Source organism: Pezoporus occidentalis, unplaced genomic scaffold (assembly GCF_034315485.1).
Source record: "Pezoporus occidentalis ecotype Australia unplaced genomic scaffold, CSIRO_AGI_Poc_V1 ctg122, whole genome shotgun sequence".
Taxonomy (NCBI): domain Eukaryota; kingdom Metazoa; phylum Chordata; class Aves; order Psittaciformes; family Psittacidae; genus Pezoporus; species Pezoporus occidentalis.
In genome coordinates, this window is record NW_026913016.1 from 890,060 (window position 1) to 914,762 (window position 24,703).

The window sequence follows — 24,703 nt, forward strand, 5'->3', positions numbered from 1 at the left end:
CGGGGAGTGAAGGCAGGCTGCTAGTGGATGCCCAGAAATATTGGGTCTTCAGTTCAGCTCATAATGGATGTGTTTGAGTTGTTGCGTGAAGACACCCTGAAATAATAATAATAATAAAAGAAATAAAAATCAGAGTAAAAAGATTGATATTTTTTCCATTTTGAAGCAGAACTGGAAGGGGAAGATGGTGGCAGAAGGGACCCTCTCCTCCCATCTGACACGCAGTGCCAGCTGAAGCTGACGTGGGTGAGACGGCTGTGGGTGAGTTACAGCCCTTTTTTAGGAGCCCTGTCAGAAAACCACCTTTTTTAAAAAAACCAAAGCCGCTGAAAACCAGGCGGTTGGGAGCCGGTTAACCGCCCGCCCCGCCTCAGTCCGCCCCGGCAGAGGGCAGCACAACCGATCGAGCACAGGCAGGGCCCTCGGAGACCATAGAGTCGCGCCTCTCCCGCGCCGCCGGCGCTGGTCGCTGAGGGAGGGGAGTCGTGCGATCGTTTCCTGCTCCACCCCATTCCCGCTGTGTACCCTCCACCCAATCCCGGAGGTGGCGCATGCGCACCAGGACGGGCACCTGAGAGCGAAGGGGCTCCGCTATGGCGGTTTCCATGATCTGCAGCCGGGCGTCGGCTGGGCTGAGGGGTAGCGGTTTCCGCGCCGCACTGGGCACCGCCACGGCGAAGGTAGGGGCCGCTCGGGAGCGGGGGTGGGACGGAGTGGGCAGGGTTGGGCCCGGCCTAGGCTGCGAAGCGACGGCGGGAGGAGCGGCCGTCTCGTCCCACTGCCGCCGACCTGTCCTGTCCCGTCCCGTCCTGCCTCGCCCTGTCGTGGCGGCGGGGCTGGCGCTTGCCTTTGTTGTACGTGCCGTGCCACTCTAGCTGCTGTTTTTGCTTGTGGCAGGTCTTGAGTGCGTGGTCCCCTTTTCCTTCCTTTTCAAACTTCCCTGCCTAAATTGGCTTGGAAATCCCGATGTCGCCATCTCCGCTGTCACCTTACTCATAGGACGAATAGGGCTGTGTCAGTAGACTCTTCTTCCAGCTCGCAGTTCCCCAGTCTCTGCCCTTGTTTCCTGTGAATGACTTATGGGTATGGTCATGGTTTTGGCTGAAGAACCCCAGAAAAACAGTGCAAACCAAAGAGCGATGGAGTCTGAAGCGTGTAATACATGCTCCGCGAAACTGTCTTCTCCTTCCACACAGGGAGGAAGGTCGCTTCGAGTTCCCCTCTCGTGTTACACACAGCCTCAGGGCCCAGCTGGTCAGTCAGTGCCAGGAGCAGCAGCTACAGCCGTCAGCACCTCTCACTCGGGTTTCATGCCAAGGAAGGGGCCTCCTGTTTGCAGAAGGAATCCTTTGGAGGCTAAATAGGCTCTCTTAATTTGCTAGCTTGAAATGCCGTAGTAAAGCTTTTGTGCTGTCTGCATGCTTACTTTATTTAAAATGAAATGAAACCTTAAAAATCCAGTCTGCTAAAACTTTCCCAGTACAGACTGATTTTTGTGGTACTTGTGCCAATGGTACATACTAAAAAAAAAAAAAAAACAAACCAAACCAATCTCTAGAATAAATACAAGTTTCTTTTAGTTTCTGCTGCCCCTCTTTCCCAAGGCTTCCCAAGTTTGTCAGACAGAGGCAGTCTGCCAGAGCTTTTGAATTACCTATTCTGTGTGCTTTTTTTTGTTCTCTTACACTTCCAAAATTCCTCAAGGTTCTTTTCCCTACAGATATATTCCTTTAAGTCCTTAAATGGTAGCTAAATACTCAAGGGTGTTTTAACCCTGTCAGTCCTTGTCAGTGCTAGCAGCTTCACTGGCTCTTTCCCACTGCCTTGGTAAACCCTCACAAACCCCAGTACCAAACCTGACATGAATGACTAATGTGAAAGGGTAATGTATAACAAGTTTAGGATTAAGTGTTCAGGTGTTTGCATTGATACACTAAACTGCACTTGTTTAATATATAGGGTTTTTAACCTAAGTTAAGATGGCAACAGAGTCATGTTCTTTGTTCTTTTTGTTTTTCTGTTTTCTGTTTTTCTCTTCCTTCAGGTACTTGGTGTAAGCCCAGGAATACTCAGTAATCATGGATTTCAGGTGCAACAACAGCAACAGAGGAGTCTGTCACTACACGAGTATATGAGCATGGGACTGTTGCAGGAGGCTGGCATTGCTGTTCCACATGGACTAGTTGCCAAGACACCAGACGAAGCTTACAAAATAGCAAAAGAAATAGGTATAGAACATGTACAATTTAGGCATGGGATTGATACAAGGTGTAACTACTTTTTCTGTCTTTCCTGGTAAGACATTTGTTGGAGTTCTGAACATATCTTAAAGAGAGCCTTTCCTGTGAAGCAATTTTCTTGTAGATTTGAGTATTTACTTTGGAGCTGACATTATCTTAATCTGATGCTTTCTAATGCTTAGGATTGCTCAGAGAACAAGCAGTGTGCTTTCACACAGTGAAATCAGTTAAGTGACCTAGTTTTACTTAACTGAGAGTGTCTTTATTCAGACTTGTTTACAAAGCTAAACTGTGACCCTGAAATGGGGAAGGACTTGGTCTTGCTTCCATTAAAGGCTGTGAACATGTATTTTGAGCATCATCATTCCCATATCCTGAATGCTGCAGATACTCTTCCAGTAACTTGTGAGTCTCACTTAGAAGGAATGGGGCAGGTATAAATTGCGTTAGCCTAGACTAATACAGCTACACAAACTCTTTGAGATGAGCAGTAGACTCTGCTACAAATCCTGGTGTCTTTTTACTCACAAACAAGTTTAGAGGAGATCTTGTGTGAAGAGCTTCAGTGGTGGTGGCAGGTAAGGCTTCTGTAGTCCAAGATCTCATATAGGACAGAAGATGCAAAGCATACGTGCCTTCAGGCTGCAGAAGAAAAGTAAAATCCTATACATCTGTGAATGTGCTGTTCTGGCAAAATGCAGCTGCCTCATGCAGGAGGGGAGAACTTTAATGGCTTGTAGTTAATATGCTAAATTCCCGGCATGTTGGTGGAAGGGAATCCAGTCGCCTTTGCCTGATGCTTAAATACTGTATTTAGAGTTGAGCTTTAATTTTGGACTTGACTGCCTATTATTAATTTGCTACTTTACTACTGTGTGTCTTAGTAAAATTTTTTTTTAATTGGGATGTGATGTAGAAGTTGGCTTCTGTTGTTACAGCCATTAATACTGATTTTTTTTTTTTTTTTTTAATCTTAAAGCTCTCCCTCCCTTGAAAAAATGTAGTAGGGTTATCATACAGCTTTAATAAAGGATATTACTTGTATTCCATTCTCATAAGCAAATGCCTAAATCTCTTTCACCTCCAAATGGTTACATTTGTAGTGATTCATACGTTTACAGGTTTTGTAAGATTAATTTCAGCTTCATATGTACATTTAAGACAAGAAATCAAGTCTGGAAAGGATACCTTTTTTTCTAAAGCAAGTTAGGCTGCTTTGTAATGTAGAAAGGAATGGAAAAGCTGCTCTTCTTTCAGATATGGTGTCCCAGAAATTCAGGTGTTGCCTGCCTGCCTTCTTTCTCTTGTTCCCACTAGAGAATAAACGACACAAAATTATAACTTCATTAGTATTAAAGAGAGGTGTTAAAATACTTCTGGGAATGCTTTAAAATTCAGACCTGCTCCTTGTGTTCAGGTTGCATTGTAGCGTGATCTAAACTTCACAAGTTGGACATACCCTTTTGCTTACATGAATATGTTGCACAGAACTACTAGTGGCAAGTGAGGCAACCTTTGCCTGTGGCTCTTAGTAGCCAGCAGGGAAACTCGAAGGTCATGATGACTTTGTTTTGTTCATTGTTCAGAGAGGGTTCCTGTAGCAAAGCAGTTGTGTCTGATTGCTGGCTTATAACCGTCTCATCCATGTGATGTCATAGGTATGCCTCCAGATAAAGGAGTATGTGACCCTGTGCAATTTATTGGGGATCAGAAAAATGAAGTATATGAGTTTGCATTCCTTCATAAGCTGGAATAGAGAAATTCTGGGCTGCTGGCTTCAGCCATATACTTGACTATAGTGCTGTGGCTTTCTTTGGTACTTGAGGAAGGGATGACTTCCCAAAAGGAGAACACAGTGAAGGAGCTTGATTTTTGAGACATTGCTAAAACATTGTCCAGAACTCATTCTGAATGGTGGCAGATTATCCTTTGCTCCAGTGTTTGGATTTCTTTGTTATTGTAACTATTTGCTCCCCCCCCCCCCCCTTTTTTTTTCACTAGTATCTCTAGTATATACTTTAAAAACAACCCCAATCTCTAGCATAATGAAAAAAATCTCACTTTTTTTGGTCCACCTGGTCATTGTTTATTTTTGTTATGTAAGAGCTGTTGCCAGTAGATAGATTATCTTTTGCTTCTTTTTTAGGTGTTAAATTGTTTTTTCACATGTTTGTCTAAACCCTCTCAGAGATAGTAGGTAGCACTGCTCTGTTTTCCTAGTGGTGATCCTCATGTTTCTGATAACCTTTAGTCAGAAACCTGCTCTCTGTTATACGTTGGGATAAAAAGTTACCCATTTCTAACTGAAGCGAGGTATTTGCAGAAGGAAAGAAATTCAATGCCAAAACTCAAGTTTACAAACACAGTCTTCTTATTAACAGAGATTATTGTAGTTTAGCTGTGGCTGTAGCGAAATCAGTGTAAGCCCATTGCATGAATAAAGCCAAAGCTTAACCATACTGATGATTACTATCACTGCGAGGTAGCTGGTGTGGTAGAATCAAAGCTGAGGCATAGGAACATTGCAGATTGTCTTAGAGCCTAGTTAGAATAGTGCACTAAATATTCTTTAAATAACAAAAATGATAAAATTTGTTAGAATTTCATTCAAAGTTATACTTATCTTGAGGTCTGAAGTTAGATGACATAGTCTGTAAGCCAGAAAGGTTGCTTCTTCTCCACTCCCTCAGTTTTCTTGTACTAAATGTTTCTTTCTGCTAAAGACTAAAATATCCTAAAGGGAGCAGATTGTTTACCTATATGTAGAGTAATTTTGAAATGTATGTGGAGTAAAAAACAGTTTTTGAGCTTGCATTATTCTCTAACTTTTTCTAATATTTTTTGTTAAGGAAACTGAGATGACATTAGATGCTGTGAGCAACTTCTTAGCCATGGTGACAGCTCACTTAAACCTGGTTTGAGTCCTAAGGGGAAAAAAATGTGTATATATTTTTGCTATTTTGTAAAAATTTGGTTTCTGCTGCAGCTATCATACTTCTTATAGTGCTGCTTTCAACTCAGATTTCTGTTCTAGCTGGATTCTGCAAATGATTATTTCTTTGCTTCTGTTTTTTAAGAATCCTGTTGTGTCATGGGGAGGTTTTCTTTTGTAATTACTACAGCATTGATTTGCATATAGCTTTTCTTTCCATATGTGGCTTTTGAGAGTCATCACTGGAATTTGTTACTTTCCCCAAGCAGCTTTTTCCCTGTAAAGAGTCTTGCATCTCATTTCACATGAATTATTACTGTATGCTGGTTTGTGCAACTATGCCCCTTTTAAAATAGCTACTGTTGAGTAATTCAGTCTCTGAGATTAGGTTTGGACCTCCAGTAGATCTTGCTGCTCACTTTTTCTCCAGTAGTTCACTGTCTCCATTCACGACCTCTAGATCTTATTTGTGCCTCTGAAAGAATGCATTCTGCTTGGAGCTGAGAAGACTTGGATCTGTAAAAAAAAAAACCCACCCCAACAATATTTTTGGTCATTTGTGGGCTTTGCAATATGTGGTTCTTCATGTGTTACATGAGCGAAAAAGTGAGCTGTGTAAATTCTGTTCCACAGTGTTGGTAAGAGGCAGCAGCAGTGTGTCTTGGTGGTAGACTCTGTAAGTGTATGGTGTACTCTCAGCCTATGCATGCATTCCAGCTGTGACTGGTGCTGGTTTAGAATATGGCATGTTGTCAATAACATGACTAATAAACCTAAAGGCTTATTTATTGAAGAACAGATACTTTGTCAGTGTGATATCAGGTAGCTCAGCACAACACGCTCTTTGAAATGTATTGCTGTTCGTTAAGACAGCACCTATGAAAGTGTGTGTATTGCTGTAACTGAAGACTTGATGCTTCCTGACGCCTCCCTCTGTTAACAGTTGGGTGGAAGAGAGTCACATATTGTATGCATATAGAAAAGCCTGCTTTTCTCTTATAGCATATGCTTCTCTACATGATGATTTGAGAGCTAAGATTTCTGAAGTGATTAATATCTTGAAGCAGGTTTTGTATTCTGGTAGTTTTGTAGGAGTTTGAAATAGTGAATCCCACAGCTTTATGCTTATGGCAGATTGTCAAATTACAATAAAATAAAAAGCTGTTCAGAATAGGTGTTGAGAAACTGGGTGCATAACATTTCACCTTTCTGTATCAAAGTTTTTGAATTTGCTGCTACTTTTGCTGTTGCAGTTTAAGAGATCTAGTCCACCTCCTTATCAGTGTGGATTATGAAGAATGATCTCATTTGGTATGCTTTCTACAGAGTGAGTCAAGTAATTGTCTTGGCTCTATTCCTGCAGACAGTTCTGTCAGATGTTTCTTTTCTGACTTTTGAGTTCTTTTCAATGTTGTTACTTTGTTTTTCTGTTTATTGCCTAAGCATACAAACAGTATCTGTTAAAGAAAAAAAAAGAAGTGAAAAGTAAACTTGGGTAGCTTTAAAGGTTTGTTCATCTGAGGCTTGATTTAATCAGAAACCAAAATTTAGTACAACATGTGCAGTGTTTTTCTTAGGTTAAGTAATAGTTTTTTCTTTACTAGCTCTTCAAAAGAGCAGGTATTCCAGGCTCTGTAGCACCAAAGCTAGGGTGATTTCCTCCCTGCCTATGCCACGCTTTCCTTGGTAGTCTCTGATTAAGTTGGTGGTTTTAGTTTATTTTTTTATTTGTTTTGTATTTATGGTTTTTTTTTTCCTTTATTCTGTGTCACACTGAAAGCTCACATCTAGGTTTTTCTCTTTGTAATAGTTTTTGGTTGTTTTGCCATTATCTCTTTTCCCTGTTTTTCAATTATCTGCTAGACTATGTTAACTGATGTCTTTTAGGTTGTCTGTAGTCTGAAGCTCCAGAGCATTTATTCAGATGCTGTAGGATATGGATGATGATGTAAGGTGGTAAATGTGCAGAAATGCTGCAGGTCTTACATTAAAGAAAAATCTGCTGTAATGATCAGTTAGATTCTAAGTAGCTGTACCTAACAAAACACAGACTGTATACTCTGAAGAGATTCTCTGCCTGTGTTGGCAGAGTTAAGGTTGGCATACTCTTTACGTTGAGACTTCTGTTGATAGTACATTGTTACTTACATGCTCATCTTTTTCCCTCCCTAATTCCAGTAAATACAGCTGTATTGTTTAAACTTAGAGATTTTGTTATATCTGTGCAGCAAGAAAAAAATCGGTTTGTGTTTTAAATGGAGAGTCTTCCTGGAACTAAAAGCTTTTAAATAGAGTAACTGAGGCAAAAGTTATGGGTCTCTGTCTCTCTCCCAGGGTAAGTTTGCAGTTGAATGGTAGTTGATAATTTGGTTGGCACTATGTTATTAACCATTGCTGCCTTTTACTGTTGTTTGCTTTGTCAGAACACATTAGGCTTGCACAATTATTATCAAGGTGTTTATGATACGTGGAAAGCAGTACTGCCACTGCAGTCAATATTTATCAGAAGTCAGAATGGAAACTTGTAAAGCAGAACATTTTAGTAAAGTTTGCCCTAATCATGAGACTTTCTACTTGTGTAGAAAACTCCAGAGATACAATGGAACAACAAACCTTGCTTCTTAAGGTTATCATAAGATTGTTAATAGATAACTCATGCATGCACGTATTATTCTATGAGAGTATCTAAGGAGAAGGAGACCTTTCTCCCACTCTGAAGGCTTAGGTTATGGAATCAGAAATTATTCCTTCCAATAAAGTGATACCAGCCATGCTAGAAATGAAGATATGTCTGTTTCCTGGCGGTATTATTCTTTTGCTGTCTAGTTAATAAATGATGAAGATGAAACCTATAGTGTTAGTACTGTATAATTTTTTTTTTGTTGCTGACTCAGTGTTCTGATGATTTCAGGCACCTGTTCTCATTGGTATCTACTCTTAATTTTCTAAACATTTCCGGGTTCTTTTCAGACTGTTTTTACTTCCACATGCTTTTAGTGCTAACTGCCATTAATATGGAAATGCAGCTCTTAACAGATGCTTGTTTTGAGTTTTGTGTATTGTTCTGTAGCTTGTTTGCCTGAGACAGCTGTGCTAAAGGTTTGCTATGTAGTTCTAGTGCCCTGTGTTCAGGCTTTACAATTTGTTACTGTGGCCGAGAGCAAATGTCCTGATTTCTGTCCTGCTCCCTTCAGTGTTCCAGTCACTGTGCTTGTTACACAGTGCACTTCCTCACAAAAGTACTGTCCACTGGGTTAGCTTTTGCCTTCAGTGCCTTCAGTCCCTTTTGCCAGCAGTGTCAGTCTTCTGATATGCTCCAGGGTGTGATCGTGCAAACGCTTATGCTGGCACAAGAAAGGAGGCTGGAGTGAAAAGCTGAGGACAGGGGGCAGGGTAGGACTGCTGTTATGGTGTAGTGTTGGCTGGTGCAAACTGTCCTAACTTGGTATGTGAGTACCTGCTCTAGGGCAGAAACTGCTATTTCTCATTGAAACAGAAGCCCAGCAATATTTCAGAGCAGTGTAAGCAAACCAGAAGGGCACAGCTCTTGATAACTGAGTAGAAAAATGTTAGCTGCTGGTTTCCAAATTTTTTTCTTGGATTACTGTGTATCAGCAGTTCTCTGTGATAGTGCTGTGGCTGCAGATGAGGTATGTGAGTAAACATTTCTGCCCTTTAGTTTCAGGGTCACTTTAAATAGGAGCTGTAGGGAAAAATAAATGAAGTTTATTGAACAATAACCTTTCTCCATGGGTTAAGTTAAGGTTTTCTTGGGACATCTTATCTTGAATTTAGTTTCAGGTATGTCTGTGCAGCTTAATTACTTGTAAGCATAGCTGCCCAAATTGTTCTTGAAGTGTTATGCAATCAAGCTGCTAGTTTGCTTGCAGTGCTGTAGGAAAACAAATTACAAGTCATTGCTATCATGCTCATTTAATGCCACAATTGCTCCATTTTGTTGCAGTGGTGACTTTGTTATGACCAAAAACTGATTGCAAAAAGTTTGGGGTTGTTTCTCACATATTTTTTTCAGTCTTTATGTTTTGCTAAAGTGTAATCATGCATAATAGTTACATTCTTAAGAAATACTGTATGTGATGAGGGCAATGGTTTGTTTAGCCCAGTATTTTGCCTCTTATAGTGGCATAAGGACATCCTGTTAAGGGAAAACTGTTAGCCTGGCTATTTTCTGCAGTCCATACCTCTCATTTCCTGCTAGCATTTTAATAATTGTTGCCTTAGGAACAACTCTGCCCAATTCCTTTTGACTCTTGCATTCTTCCTTCATATATTCTTGCAGGCTTCACTATCTTCTGTGTAAAGAAGATAGTGCCCCTTTTTAGAACTGACTTTCCTTGGTAAGTGGCTTTTGCTTTTGGCTGGTGTAGAACAGGAAACTGAGTGTATGGTGTACATGTAGTGGTGTGCGCTTGCTCTGTGCCACACCAGGTATGGCTAAAGACCAGGATCATTTTCTTGCTTTGTTCTCTTTTGATAGTCCTTTCCTGTATGGGAAGGCCATAATTTCAGTGATAATCCTGGTAACCAGTCTTTACCCTTGTAAATTACTTTTATAATCGTGAGCAGAGCTAAATGTCATGTACCAGCTGAGATCTTAAGAGAGCTTTAGTTGGCATCTGGTTCTGACTTGTTTAGATACTGGTTTTTATTGCTAGGAGAAGTAAAAACTACAAAGAAGGTGCCTGTGGGTGAATTTTACAGCCTTCTTGAAAATTTCTCTGTAGAAATAGCTTTTACTGTCTGGATTTAGTGTAGGAGATGTAAGGTGGAGAAACAGGACCCTCTCTCCTGAGCTTCCTAGTGTACTGTAAATTAAATCTCTTAGTCTTGATTACTAAATATATCTGTTCTGAATCATTGTCAGATATCAAACCTCCATAGAAAGCTCAAAATAGTGAAATGATGTGAATATTTTAAATCTTAAATATTTGAGTTACTTCAGAGCCCTGTGAAAAAACCTAGGTAGATTGTCAGTGAGAAAGGGGTGTTATTTTATTTTTCTTTTTTTTTCCTAACTCAGATAGTAAAATATTTTTATCTCTCTTTTATGCTAACACTAGGAAGTCATGCTTCTCCACATTTTGTGTTTGTGTGTACACCCAAGGTGAATTGTTTTCAAATGGATGGAACTTTGTTTTTAAGCTTGCGTGTTGGAGTATGTGGCTTCATTTACCCGGGAAGCTACTATTGATAATCTTACTCACACATGAGGCTTAGTGTTTTCTAAAGCAAGCTGAGTACTTAATGTAATTGCGTAAAAGTTAAGTCTTCTATAAACCATGTTAACTTACTTGATTGCTGGTACCTAGTAGCCACAAGAAAGAGTTGTCTTCAGGAACTGAATTAAATATTAGATAATAGACTATATGTAAATAGTTGTTAAATAGTAAGTCAACATATACTTCTTGCATGTTTATAACCTTCATGCTTCTTGTGTCAACAGACTTTGTGTCAGTTGTGAATTCAGAGATCTGTTGTTAGGTAGATAGCCAAGAAGGAAAATTTACAAGTAGCTGATTAGGAGTAGTAATTTGAGCATTCTCTTTGCTTATAGCCACCCTAGCTTGTGATATTATGCAGGCTTAATTTATCTGGCCAGGAAGGATGCAGGTCAAAATAGGAAATAACATATTTGTGTCTGCCATAACCTTCAGTATGCATAGTTGCTAGTTTTGCTGGAGTACTGCGGTTTTCTTAGGCTTTCCCGTGGTTGCCTTTTCACATCCAAGAGAACAGCAAGTTCTTCCTTTGCTCAGAAAGACCAGAGTGGTTCAGCTAATGGTGGCATGAGAAAAGATGGGATGTGCCGCACAAAAGTGAATGAGGCAGCTCTTAACATCTTGCAGTCTAGTTGCTGTTTGCAGTCTATTCACTGTAATTGAACTTGAGTAACTACTCAGGTCTTTGTTTTACTTCCTTTATCACCTTAAATGACTTGATGAACTGAACTTACTTCATTGCTTTATGTCTTGAACATCCTGGTCTTTTTTGATGATACCCTCTGCTTTTTAAACCCAAATGCATAGTCTTCCCTACTTAGAATGATATTTTGTTAAGGATTTTTAAACAGTTGAAGCTAACTAAAGGGCTTACTCTGCCTTCTCTGGGAAAAATAGCAAATTTGCTTAGGCCTCTGACTTCTGCAAAGCACTCAAGCTTATGCATCAGTGCTTTGCAGAATGGAAGCCATAATGGACCTGCCAGTTGACTTGGGTAAGTGCCGCAGTTACATATCATTGCTGAGAAGATAGTGGTTACAGAGTATTTGTACTTGATTGAGGAAAATCTTGGATTTTAGTATGTCAGGTACTCAGTGTCATTAATAGGCTGTGAGATACTAACCAGTTGTTACTGGGTGCTTAATCATTTCTGATTTAAACATGGTTTGTTTAGATCTATCAAAGCATCAACATCCTTGTACCAACTGGGACACTTAACTCACCAAGGTTTGTTCACAGAACAGCCTAAAGCTGAAATTGATGGGTGGTTTGAGACTTTTGGAATAACCTGTGTGAGTTACAATACTGTCTTTGGTTCACACATCTGTGTTTTGAATCGGGGGGGACAGGATGGGGAGGAGGGAAGTGAGTGTGGAAAAGGGGCGATAAAATGAAAACAGCCTTTATTATTCTACCTGGGGCAATTTGTTTTAGTAGTCACAGATGACAAATTTTGGGTTTTCTTTCATTCTAGGTTCAAAGGATCTGGTGGTAAAAGCGCAGGTTTTAGCTGGTGGTAGAGGAAAAGGAACGTTTGAAGGTGGCCTCAAAGGAGGAGTGAAAATAGTTTTTTCGTAAGTTGTTTCTAAATTATCCAGCCAAGTAGAAAAACTTGAAAGTTTCATATTATGAATTAAACCTATTGCTTAGTTTAAAATCAGTGTTTTAATTATTAACCTCAAAGTAACAAAAAATAGGTAAGATTTTTTTTTTTAAAGTGCTACTTCTGTTTTTTTTTTTCCCAGCAGTTTGTCACATTCTGAGCTTCTTTTATTCTAGTCCAGAAGAAGCAAAAGACATCTCCTCCAAAATGATTGGAAAGAAGTTGTTTACCAAGCAGACAGGAGAAAAAGGCAGGATATGCAATCAAGTATTTATCTGTGAGCGCAGATATCCCAGGAGAGAATACTATTTTGCAATAACAATGGAAAGGTCTTTTCAAGTGAGTAATACTAGAAATAGAAGTAAACTGGTTGTTATAGCTGAAATAAAAAAGACAAATACCATAACAGCTTACTGTACTGGTCACTTGCTTTTGAAAACCAGGAATATGCATAAGCTAAATTTTGTTTCTCTAACAACAATTGCCTTAGTGTTTAAATGCTTTAAAGATGTAATGCTACAATTTAAAGTTAAGAAATAATAAATGAATATAAGTAGCTCCAACTGAAGTTCAGCGTCATATAGCTGAAGGGGAGATGGGTGGAATGAGGGGTTTATTTTCATTTTGGTTTGAGTTTGCACTTACCTATCAAATGCTCATACTGGAATTTAGTTTAAAAAGACAGCTATGTGTGTGCATGCGCATGTACACACTATTTAAGAGTGTCAGGAGCATGATAAGCAAAAGCCTTTTGGAAGAGCCAGTGGTCCTGGATAAATTGGACATTCTTTTTCTCCAGTGTGTGGAGGTTCCCAGAGGTGCACAAATGTGTCCTTCAATTTTGAGAGCATTGGTAGCTTTCTTATGCCAGTACTCCTCAGGAACTGGTAAGATTTGGGCCTAGAGGTCAGTTTTCAGAACTCTCAAGAAGATGAAAGCCAGAGTTTACTCCATGTGTATGTTCTGTATGTGTGGGTATGTAGTTTTTAAGGCTACAATTCAAACCTAGTTACTGAAATGTGAGTGTACTTTCTGACAGACTAGTGTTCTGTTATGGAGCACAAAGAACAAATTGGTAACTTCAGTAAAGCCAGTGTAAAGCAGATTTTGGAACTTTATTTTCTGAAGCTTAAAAAAACCTGAGTTTGGTCTTTCCAATGCTTAACAGTTTGCACAAATGCTATTCTTGGTGATTAGAGGAGTATCTCCAGCATCAGTACAAAATAATTTTCTGTGGAGGGATGAGGAAACTAGTCTTACATTTTTATTTTTTTTGATGCAAAATTAAGAGTTAAATTTTGTATTTGTTCCTCTTTCCTTCTCTGTAGTGTACTTTGTGAGTACAGGAGAATATCAGTTGTGTTGGGTTTTAGTACAGTTATGTGGCTTCGGCACTTAGATTCTGTTGTATTCTGTAATAGAGCACAGAAGATGCAAATGTTACAGTACAAACCCCAGACGTACCACAAGGTGGCGTTAAAATACTGTAAATGGCTGGATTTTATGATCTTAAAATTGTGTAAGCAATAAGCAAGCATCCTTAATGGAAACAGAATTTGCTGTAACTGATTTAAGAAAATCAGATAAAGAAGGGAAACATATTTTCCTGACTTGTTCTTGATCTCGTATTAAAAAAAAAAAATCTTATTAGTGTATAAAGAGCATAAGCATGTGGGTTATTGTCTTTTGATAGGGATTTGCTTTGGTTTTACTGCTGCCTTTTGAAGTCATGTTTTTAGATGTGCTTGTAATTGCTGTATCTTGTCTAGGATGCTTATGATGAGGAAATGCCTTTCAAAAGAAGGAAGTGTGGAGGTTGAATAACACACTGTTTTCTTCTTCCTTTAAAGGGAAAACAGTCTGTAAAATAGTCTGTTAAAAGTGGAACTTGATTTCTTGGGTGTTATTTGCCAGTGGGAGCAAGATTTCTTATGTTTTAAACAAAATTATTCACTTTTGTCAATTCTGTAGAATAATGAGTTATTTTTATAATGTTTTGTAGCTTTCTGATGGTTCAGGATATGAATATCCAAAAATGTTCATTGTGTTGAACCTTGCTATTAGATGTAGAATAATTTACTATCTATATGTTTCCATTTGGAAGGATGGTGTGGTTACTGAGCATGTTCTCTAATGTCATGCTTTCTGTAATTAATTGTTAACCATTATAAGGCTTTTTAATGTTAAATACCTTGTGCTGATAGGAAATGCTGCCTTAGTACACCATCTGTCATAGTCCATGCATGGGTGGTGATAAGGGACAGCAAGTTGAGATGATACAAGTATGTCTTCACTGTAAACTGGAGGACTGTTCCCATGGGGAGAGATTTTTAGGTTCCAGTAGTAAGTCTTTGAGGTTTTTATTGAAATTTAGATAGGTTTGGTTTTTTTTTGGTTCTTTTTTTTTTTTTTTAAACCAAACCAAACCTGCTGCAGTGGTTCTTAATGTCTTTTATTATTGAATAATTGAGTTCTGTTTTGCCAGTACTCCATGATTTACTTTCAGTGTTCTATTCAACAGCAGTAGTGTGCAGTAATGTGTCACTAGGTCTGCAGAATTAGATTTGTCCTTGGAGTTGGAGTATGGCAGAATGAATACATGAGTGCCTGACATTTGATGTGTGTTTGTGTAGGGGTGAGTGGAGAAAGGGGAGATGTTTTTTTCTGGTGACAACCTAGAAGATGAAATGCGTATGATTACTAAGTTGAATTGTCTATCAAAATTTAAAACTAGTGTGTCTGTGTTAATTGCTCTGTTACTACAGTGTATACAAAGGAAAGTTTTCCCTGTTAAAAGAAATTGGACCAAACATACACCTTAAAATTTGGAAAGTGTTATTAAAATGTTATTACATAGTTGTTATTAAAATTATTTTATTACACAGATGTATTGAATAGATAGTAACATTCTCAGAGAAGTAAATGCCCACATTTTCCAACAAACAAGATTTTGCTACTGTGAGGTATCTTATGGGAAGAATAAATTCCAATTTTGTAATAAAAAGTACTTATGTTTTTTTTTTCCTTTCTTTTTTGTTCCAGGGTCCTGTGCTGATAGGCAGTTCGCAGGGTGGTGTTAATATTGAAGATGTTGCTGCAGAGAATCCTGACGCGATAATTAAGGAGCCCATTGATATAGTGGAAGGCATAAAAAAGGAGCAAACTGTTAGGGTAATTGTTAATGTGGACAAGTACACATTAGGGAGGATGGGGGGGGGTTGCTTTTACATTTTGTAAAGAGTGCATGCTTTCAACCTGCTGAGTTGTCTTAAACCCTTTTGACATTTTGAAATGGATTTGAACTAAGTATTTAAGTATTTTCAGGTGACAGACAATGCAAATCCAACTCTGCATGGCAGTGCTTTATCTAGCTTTTGTGTAGCTTGTAAAGGTGTATGATAATGACTTCTTGTTAGCTCCTTTTCAGGGTAAGTGCAGTGTTTCGTATTGAAAAGTCTCTCAAAACCCAAGAGTTACTTCGTTTCCAGAGGACAGGAGAGGGTCTGCATTTACAAATTCATTTGACACTGTAATAATAGCTAAACTGGAACATGCCTAATTCGTAACTAAATCAAATCCTGAGTATCAGTTAACTGATAATGGATCTTTTACTTTCAGCTTGCCCAGAAAATGGGATTTCCTCCTAATCTGGTGGATGAAGCAGCTGAAAATATGATCAAACTATATAATCTCTTTCTGAAGTACGATGCTACCATGATAGAAATAAATCCTATGGTGGAAGATTCATCAGGAGTTGGTAATGTTTCTTCTTAATATTCTTCATGTACCAGCTTGACATTTTTATAAATCTTAGTTGCTTTGCACTGCTAAAACTTCAGCTGTATACAGCAAGAGGACTTAGCATTAACATGATATGATCAAAACCAGATTTAATAAAGCATATAAATTTGAAAATCTAGGCATAGTAGGTATCTGCCCTGAATTGCTAAGTAGGATCCTAAGTTTAAATAACTTCCTTTTAAGTTTCTTTTTATTTATTTATTTATTTAAAAATAACACATCTTCCACTTTTGAGTGTTTGGCTACCCAGGATAAAGCATTTCTGGAAGCTGGATCTTTTCAAAAGGTCTGAAGTGAAGCTTGAGCCATATTGTGTATTCAAAGTTGGTACTGAAAAAGTAACTGGAATAGTAGCACCTTCTAGAAATCTCATGCCTTTACTAGTTGGGCATCAGAATGACTGATAGAATTTGGTATTTGATGTATTGAAAGACTATAGGCATTTAAGTGGTGTTGTTTATAAGGTTTTTAGCACATCCAGTTGCAGAATAGTTAATATTCAATTAGAACCAGTTCCCCTCTCACCAAAAAACAAATCTGTGGAGAATGTTTGTACTTTAACTCAAGTACAACAGTTTTAAATTTAAACATGAATATGAAAATAGCTTCCTCATCAAAGTTTACAATTACTGTTATACTGTTATTACTCTACTGTTATTATGTTAGACTGTTTTTTAAATAATGTGGCTTAAATGAACAGTATGCAGCAATCTCTCCCATCTGTTTCTCATGCCTTGTGTCGTGGTTTAAACCCAGTCAGGTAATTCGTTCGCTCACTTCCCCCCCTTTCTTGCCCTCCCCCTGCTCCCGGAGGGATGGAGAGGAGAATCGAAAAGAATGCAACTCCCACGGGTTGAGATAAGAACAGTTTAGTAACTAAGGTATAACACAAATCACTACTGCTACCACCAATGATAATAACAATAAAGGAAATAACAAGGGAAGAGAATACATCACCTCACCACCAGCCGACCGATAACTCGCCCCCCCCCCCAGCCCGACCAAGCTCTGACCGATACCTCCTCCAACCCTGCAGTCTCCCAGCCCTTCCGGCTAACTCCCAGTTACATCCTGGGCATGACATGCTGTGGTATGGAATACCTCTTTGGTCAGTTTGGGTCAGGTGTCCTGTCTCTGCTTCCTCCTGGCTTCCCTTCCTCCCTGGCAGAGCATGAGGCTCACAAAGTCCTTGGCCAAACCAAAACATCGCTTGTTATCAGCTCTGTTCCCGAGCTGAAAGTCAAAACATTGCACTGCACCAGCTACCAAGAAGGGGAAAAATGACTGCTACTGCTGAACCCAGGACATTATCCACCCCTTATTCCATACCATTCACGTCATGCTCAGATCCCACATTTTCAATATACCATCACTCTTATCTCAGTGCACTCTTATCTTAGTGCATGGACCAGTAGCTATAAAGCTGCTGCGTCCATCTGGTCCATGTCAGGCTCCATCTCTTGTAACAGTCTTCCAGAGCAGGAGAGACTGTGTGCAGTGTTCACACTCGTGAATAACCTGGGCAATAGTGTCCATTGCTAAGTCCACCCCTCGATCATGAGTCCATCTCTGTGTTGCATCTCTGCTCTGATGGCCTGAAGTGCCATGGGCCCACCAGGCTTAAAATAATTCACTGTCCCCTTAAACAGTTTCTGCAGCTTGTTGCTGGGGACTCCATACAGCTGCCTTCCATCTCCGATGCTTCCAAAGCACTGGAGGGGCCCAGTGGACTAGATACTTGCCCATACTGTCCCACACACCCTGCCACTCATGACTGTCCAGCCTTGGGGAAAGCCTCTTGGTCCCCCTACATCGTCGTCTAACCCCAGACAAGACCCAAACCTGACTCTGCTTAACTTTTGAGATCAGACAAAATGGTTGTGGGTAGCACACAGTCTGTGTGTGTGCCAACATGCTGATCCCCATCACAATCAGCAGGCAGGCCCCAAGGATACCCAAAGGCCATTCAAAACCTTCAGAACTCTCAGTTGATGCTGCTGTACTTGTCACTGGGGCTGGTGTAGCTGCTGTGCTTGCCGGCTCTCCCACCACCAGCTTCTCTTTTCCTGAGTCCAGCTCTTCCTCCTCTGCCTTGCTGGGAAATGCTGCGTGGTCTCCTGCATCCTCCTGGGGCTCGGCAGGCGGCTTCCAGGGGATGCTCTCAGCCGTCGCGGGGCTCGGCTCCTCCGCCGCCTTCTCCCGCCGCTCTCCCGGGCCGGTTCGGCTGCCGCCGGCTCCCGGGGCCGCTCCCCCTCGGCTCCCCGCAGCCTCACGAAGATGGAGAGTAGGGTGAGGGCCAGGACGGTGAAGAGCAGCCGGACGGCCAGGTACAAGTCCACGGCCACGTCCGTCCCGCCCTGCTGCTGGAGCCCGCCCGTATTACAAGCCATTGCCATAAAGCACAGTGAGACAAGAACCTTAGCCCAGGCCCCATACTTGATAAACACTATCACAGCAAATACCGGCTCTACGTAAGTTACAACATTCTGAAGCTGTGAGATCAACAAGAACAACTCTGAGAGCCAATAAATCAGCATTGTGACGAATGACTATTAATTCGGTCAGATCTGTTGTTATCTCAACCCTTCGTGCCCCACGTTGGGCGCCAAAAAGAACTGTCGTGGTTTAAACCCAGTCAGGTAATTCGTTCGCTCACTTCCCCCCCTTTCTTGCCCTCCCCCTGCTCCCGGAGGGACGGAGAGGAGAATCGAAAAGAATGCAACTCCCACGGGTTGAGATAAGAACAGTTTAGTAACTAAGGTATAACACAAATCACTACTGCTACCACCAATGATAATAATGATAAAGGAAATAACAAGGGAAGAGAATACATCATCTCACCACCAGCCGACCGATAACTCGCCCCCCCCCCCAGCCCGACCAGGCTCTGACCGATACCTCCTCCAACCCTGCAGTCCCCCAGCCCTTCCGGCTAACTCCCAGTTACCTCCTGGGCATGACGTGCTGTGGTATGGAATACCTCTTTGGTCAGGTTTGGGTCAGGTGTCCTGTCTCTGCTTCCTCCTGGCTTCCCTTCCTCCCTGGCAGAGCATGAGGCTCACAAAGTCCTTGTCCAAACCAAAACATCACTTGTTATCAGCTCTGTTCCCGAGCTGAAAGTCAAAACATTGCACTGCACCAGCTACCAAGAAGGGGAAAAATGACTGCTACTGCTGAACCCAGGACACCTTGTCATTTTTATATCGTATGTAGTGAGGGATAGAGATGAAGTCTTATGATTGTACAGGCAGAAACTTAGTTCTGATGAAAAGAATACTCTAGGTTTTCCATAACACCTGTTATATCTAAGTGAAATTTACTTTTGTGTGTATTCTTCTGACAACTTTTCTTCAAACTTGGATGTTTTTAGCTTGTGTTTCTGTGTGCTTACAGGCACACACACATTTAATCTAAAAACAGAAAACTAAGAGGGATTAGAAAAACCCAAACTGGAGATCTTCTGTAGGGATTAATTTAATGCTAATTATTGAAGCGTAAGTTACCCACATTTATCAAACTGGTTATTGTAAGCGTCTTTGCTTTTAAGGTGTCTCAAGAACTTCATTTATCTTCTCTGCAGTTAAAGGGTTTAACTATTTTTGTGGATAAACTTGAGAGAATCTTGTATTTACATGCAGTGCTAAGTCTGTCTTTCCAGCAAAAGTGTGTGGACTTCATGAACCAGCTGCCAAGTTTGACTTGACATACTTTAGCCTATTTATGTAGAAGTTGAGCTATTATGTTAATATTATGTTAATTATGGTTTGTTTTTTTTTTTCCTTTCAGTGATGTGTATGGATGCAAAGATAAACTTTGACAGTAATTCAGCCTATCGTCAGAAGAAGATCTTTGATATGCAGGACTGGACACAGGAAGATCAAAGAGACAGGGATGCTGCAAAAGCAGATCTCAACTATATAGGATTGGATGGAAACATAGGCTGTTTAGGTATGTTCTAATTAGTGAAATTTAAATGACCTAATGGATTTATAAACTGAATTCCTAAATGTTATCTTTATTCTCATATAGTCAATGGTGCTGGTTTAGCTATGGCCACAATGGATATAATTAAACTTCACGGCGGAACTCCAGCAAACTTCCTTGATGTTGGTGGTGGTGCTACAGTGCAGCAAGTGACAGAAGCCTTTAAGCTTATTACCTCTGATAAAAAGGTGAGGGAAGAGTTGGCATATCAAGGTCCAGGCTGTGATTTGAAAGACAATGCTTAGTGCATGTTCTCCAGAACACATGTTTTTAGGAGCATAAAATTAAAAAAGGAAAGAAAAATGAGATGTTAGCTTAATTTTGGTGCAAATGAAAAAGGCCTGAAAATATTTTTAAATTTTTCCCCTTTTCTGAAAAATAGATCCTTTGGCTGTGCACTGAGTAAGCAGTTTTGTATCCTCTGGTTGAAGTTACAGCTGTATTTGAATCTTTCCAGAAATCTTTGAGTCAGAAATACCTCTTGCCTGCTGTTTAAACCGAAAGCAGCATTCACTTGGGTTTCTCCTTTCTTTTTCTTTTTGTCTTTTGGGTGTGTTTTGCAGCTGCCTCTGTTTTGTGCATAGAGTTGTAGAGATGAATATTCATTGTGTTGTGCACAAACAAGTATCTAAGGTATTAATTGTATGTAATGTAAGATAAAATAATTTTGTAATGATGTTGGAAGGGCATTAATATTTTATCCTATCAAAAGCTTATCAGAAGCGTTTGAATATTATTAAAATGGTAAAGTAGTTGAAACTAAAGGAAGAGCTTTACCATCCCAGAAAGACAATGCAAGGACTGGATTGCTGGTCTACATAGAAATGCTTATCCCAGTAGGGACTCAATGGTAGTTTGAGACTTTGCAAAAAGAAAGAAAAATATTAAAAAAGGTAACTGAAAAAGGCAGGAGTGACTTGCAGGATCTGATAATGATATGCTACTTTTGCACCAGAATTTCATCCCCCACTTGATCATCTTTGGAAAGGGCCAGAAACAAATGATGACTGATATTACAGAGAAGCTTAGTCTCTTTGCCATTGGAAAGATTTTTGTTACCAAATGCAGGGTCTAACACACTCTCCATGGGTGTTATAGAATTATTTAGTTGGAAAAGACTTTTAAGATGATTGAGTTTGACCATGAACCCAGCACTGCCAAGTCCACCACTAAACCATGTGCCTAAGCATCACATCTATTTCTTTTTAAATACCCCCAGGGTAGTGACCCCACTACTTTCCTGGGCAGCCTGTTCCAGTGCTTGACAACTCTTTTGGTGAAGAAATTTTTTTCATATCTAGTCTAAACCTCCCGTGGTACAACTTGAGGTAGTTTCCTTTTGTCCTATCACTTGTTACTTGGGAGAAAAGACCTACACCCACCTTGCTTACAACCTCCTTTCAGGTAGTTGTAGAGAGCGATAAGGTCTCCCCTCAGCCTCCTTTTTCAAGGCTAAACAACCCCAGTTCTCTCAGCTGCTCCTCATAAGGCTTGTTCGTTCTTCACCTTCTTCCAGCAAACAGATGAGAAACTGAGGGACATAGGCACAGAGCACCTGAATTACAGAGAGAAGAGAAGAAACAAGGAACAGTCTGGGAGTTGTTGATTTGGGACATGTTCTTACAATGCCAGTTTTCTGCTGATGCAAGAACACAGTGTGTCCAAACAGACTTGTTAATATATCTTTCCCTTTCTGCCTTCCTTCAGGTGCTCACTGTTTTATCAAAACCTGATGACTGTAGCTGGGATTCCTGCTGCTAAAAGTCAGAGAGCAGTGCAGACCACTCGTCTCATGGACTGCACTCTGGCTGCCACTTTGGGTTCAGTTCAGTGATTGTTTGGAATAGCTTTCTAGGGTGCCAGTCTAAGTTGCTTCCACCCATTAGTAGCAGGAGCAAGAACTATCTCGCATAGATGAGCTAGTCTAATTGCAGGATAATGAGAACCAAGATACTGTTTCTTAAGCAGTTGCACATGAATATTCTGTCTTGTTAAGTTTATTCTGTCCTTCAGTGTTACCTGTGCATTTTTGCTCCTCCTTTATTTGGTCTCTCACCATTGACCATGATCTTTTTATTGCTCCTTTCCACCACTTCAGTAGGAAGATACTTTCCCTTAACCTCAGTCTCTGTCCTGAATGAAACATATTTCAGAGAGCTTACCTCTAAGCATGCCAGCTTTTAAATTGTGTATTCAATTTCTCATGCATGAGTTTTATAAGTTTTCTGCATTCTTTTGCCTGGCTTCTTCAGTATGTGGAGGTACTAGTGTGGGAAGTACCTCTGCTGGAGTAATGTTAGAAATGGAGAGATAAACAGTTGACAGACTTAAGTTGTTAAATAACTTTGCTGGAGTTTCATCTGTCTGATTTGCTTGAAGAAGATCAATCAGCTCTCTTCAGAATATTGTAAAAATGATTAATAGTGTACAGTGTGGGCTTTATACAGAAAATGTGTGTGCCTTTTCAAGCATGTACAAAGAATAAGCACTATTAAGAGAAATGGCGATTGCCTGCAACACATGCTGGATTGAAGGACAATGTGGAAGTTTCCTGGGACAGGCATTTTCCCAGAAGTAACAGTTCTGCTGTATGTGACTTGACAGAACTGCACTTCTGTTGCTGATGTTCCCAAGAACAGAAATGTTCCCTGTCTTGGAGAGTCCCTTGCTATACTTAAGAAGTTTGAATTTTCCTTACACTGAAAGGCTGAGTGGTACTTTTATCTGATGTGCCTCTGGCCATTTTTAATGTGAATATTGTCATTGGTTCTGTAGGTACTGGCCATACTGGTAAATATTTTTGGTGGCATTATGCGATGTGATGTGATAGCACAAGGCATTGTTATGGCAGTAAAGGATTTGGACCTAAAAATACCTATTGTGGTACGGTTGCAAGGTGAGTGTGTTTCAATACATGTTAAATATATTCTGTCCATATTGACAAATGAACTTGAGCTTATATATTGTGCAGCCAGTTGTCTGAAGATTATGGGTAAGTAAGGCAAACCTTGAATTTAGATGGTGAGATTGGCAAGTTAATAAAAAGGCATTTCCTGTTTTTATAACTGCTGAAGTTGTTGTCTTCTAGATTTATTCACTAACTTACTTTTGGAACAGGCTTCCTAGAAAATAGGAGAATGCTCTGGTGGTAGTAGTCTCCTGTTCATTAAAAGTGGCATTTTATCCCTTTCTTAAGGTACACGAGTTGATGATGCCAAAGCTTTAATAACAGCTAGTGGCCTCAAAATCCTTGCGTGTGATGACTTGGATGAAGCTGCAAAAATGGTAAGTTAGCTAGTTATGAATATTTTCAGAACATAGTATCCGTTGCAGAATATTAAGAAGTTGGAACTCCATTCAGCTAACTAAATGTAGCTTAGCATAAATTGGTGTTGGTTATTATCAGGGCCTGAAGAAAATGTTTTACAAATTAGTAAGTACATGTTTTGTAAGGAGAACTACTATGCAGTCAGAAGCTATCAAAAGCCATTATACCCCAGAAATTTCTAAGCAGGAAATAATTCATAGACTTTTTAAGTTGTTATGCAAGACAAGTTAAGGCTCCGTAAGGTATCAAAATAAGATCCAGAAATGTTTGCAACAAGAACTCAGAAAAATACCTTTTAAATATATAGAATCTCTTGTGAGTGGGTACCCCAGCACCTCCCAGGAAAACGGGGTGGTACATAAAGTTCACATAAAGACACATAAACTTGTATTATTTCATCAAGATACTGGGTTGTAAATGAGAACCAGACGTTGTATAACTGTTGAGATGTTTTCTAATAGACTTGACTGATCTTTCATTTGAAAGTGATTTAAGAAGCACTGGACTAAGTAATAATTCCCCTGCCCTGGATTTTGCTGCTGATTCTCTGGCATTACTTTGTTTAAAAAGATTGGTCCAGCTCATTCAAGTTAGGATTGCTTTCAAGTCAGTCTTTATTTTCTGTTTTTCAGGTGGTGAAACTTTCCGAAATAGTAAACTTAGCAAAACAAGCTCATGTGGATGTTAAATTTCAGCTGCCAATTTGAAATGAGGAATGTCATGCTGGTGTCTAACATGTTCTCTGAAATACTGTGTTCTGTGGGATAGCTTTCATTTTCTTGTGGAGGTTTTGACTGTTTGACAGGTGCACAAACTGAAGTACCTGTTTTTAATGTTAACATTCAGAATGGTCAGAGTTCTTGTAAAAGCATGTATTGCTGATCTTTTAGTCCTTAGTTGTTTTCAAACCTCCAGCTTCTGCTGCAGAATGTCACTTGCAATATATTTCTGCGTTGTCCGAAGTAAAGCTTCTGGTTGAAAAATAATTATTCTGAATAAATTCTGAAGTTACTTTACTTGTAAATTTGGTTAAAAGTAAATATGACTAGATTATCTAGTTGTCCGTATGGAGAAATGTATTGAAACGGTATTTTATGTTGGCGACAGTTGTCCTTAGCAATATAATGGAGATGAGCCCATCAATCATTATTTATGAACAGGTGCATTTGAACTTGATCAGAAACATTTTTAGAAGTGCTTCACTGAAGTGGCTGGTAACTCTTCTGGACAATGTGTTTATTCACTACAAAATATACTGTAGCACTTAGATTTTCACAAATTCTGGTCCTTGCAAAAAAAAGCATCGTGTAGTTTTATATATGAACAAGCGTTTACCAAACTTCAAGGAGACATAATACATAGAGAATGAAATTGTCTATTGTAAATTGCTAATGAAATTGTACATTAATAAAATGTCTCCCAAAACTTCTGTAGTCTTTTTCTGTATATGTCACTATTTTGATAAATTACATATACTCATGGACTAAACCATAATGTAGGATAGCAATGTAAAGCTTCTTAGGAGTCAATTTACAATAGCATACATGTTATTTTTTCCCTCCTTGAATTTCATTG

At 39.7% G+C, this 24,703-nt stretch overlaps 1 protein-coding gene across 1 annotated transcript; it reads left to right on the plus strand.

Moving 5' to 3' along the window:
* Positions 1–475: 475 nt before the first annotated feature.
* Positions 476–24,557, plus strand: SUCLA2 (succinate-CoA ligase ADP-forming subunit beta). Its single transcript, XM_062607362.1, has 11 exons — positions 476–680; positions 2,045–2,228; positions 11,887–11,986; positions 12,192–12,354; positions 15,058–15,186; positions 15,634–15,772; positions 19,603–19,764; positions 19,846–19,988; positions 22,576–22,696; positions 22,997–23,085; positions 23,761–24,557. The coding sequence occupies exons 1-11, from the start codon at positions 594–596 to the stop codon at positions 23,833–23,835; spliced, it is 1,392 nt and encodes a 463-aa protein (XP_062463346.1). The 5' UTR covers positions 476–593; the 3' UTR covers positions 23,836–24,557.
* Positions 24,558–24,703: the final 146 nt, after the last annotated feature.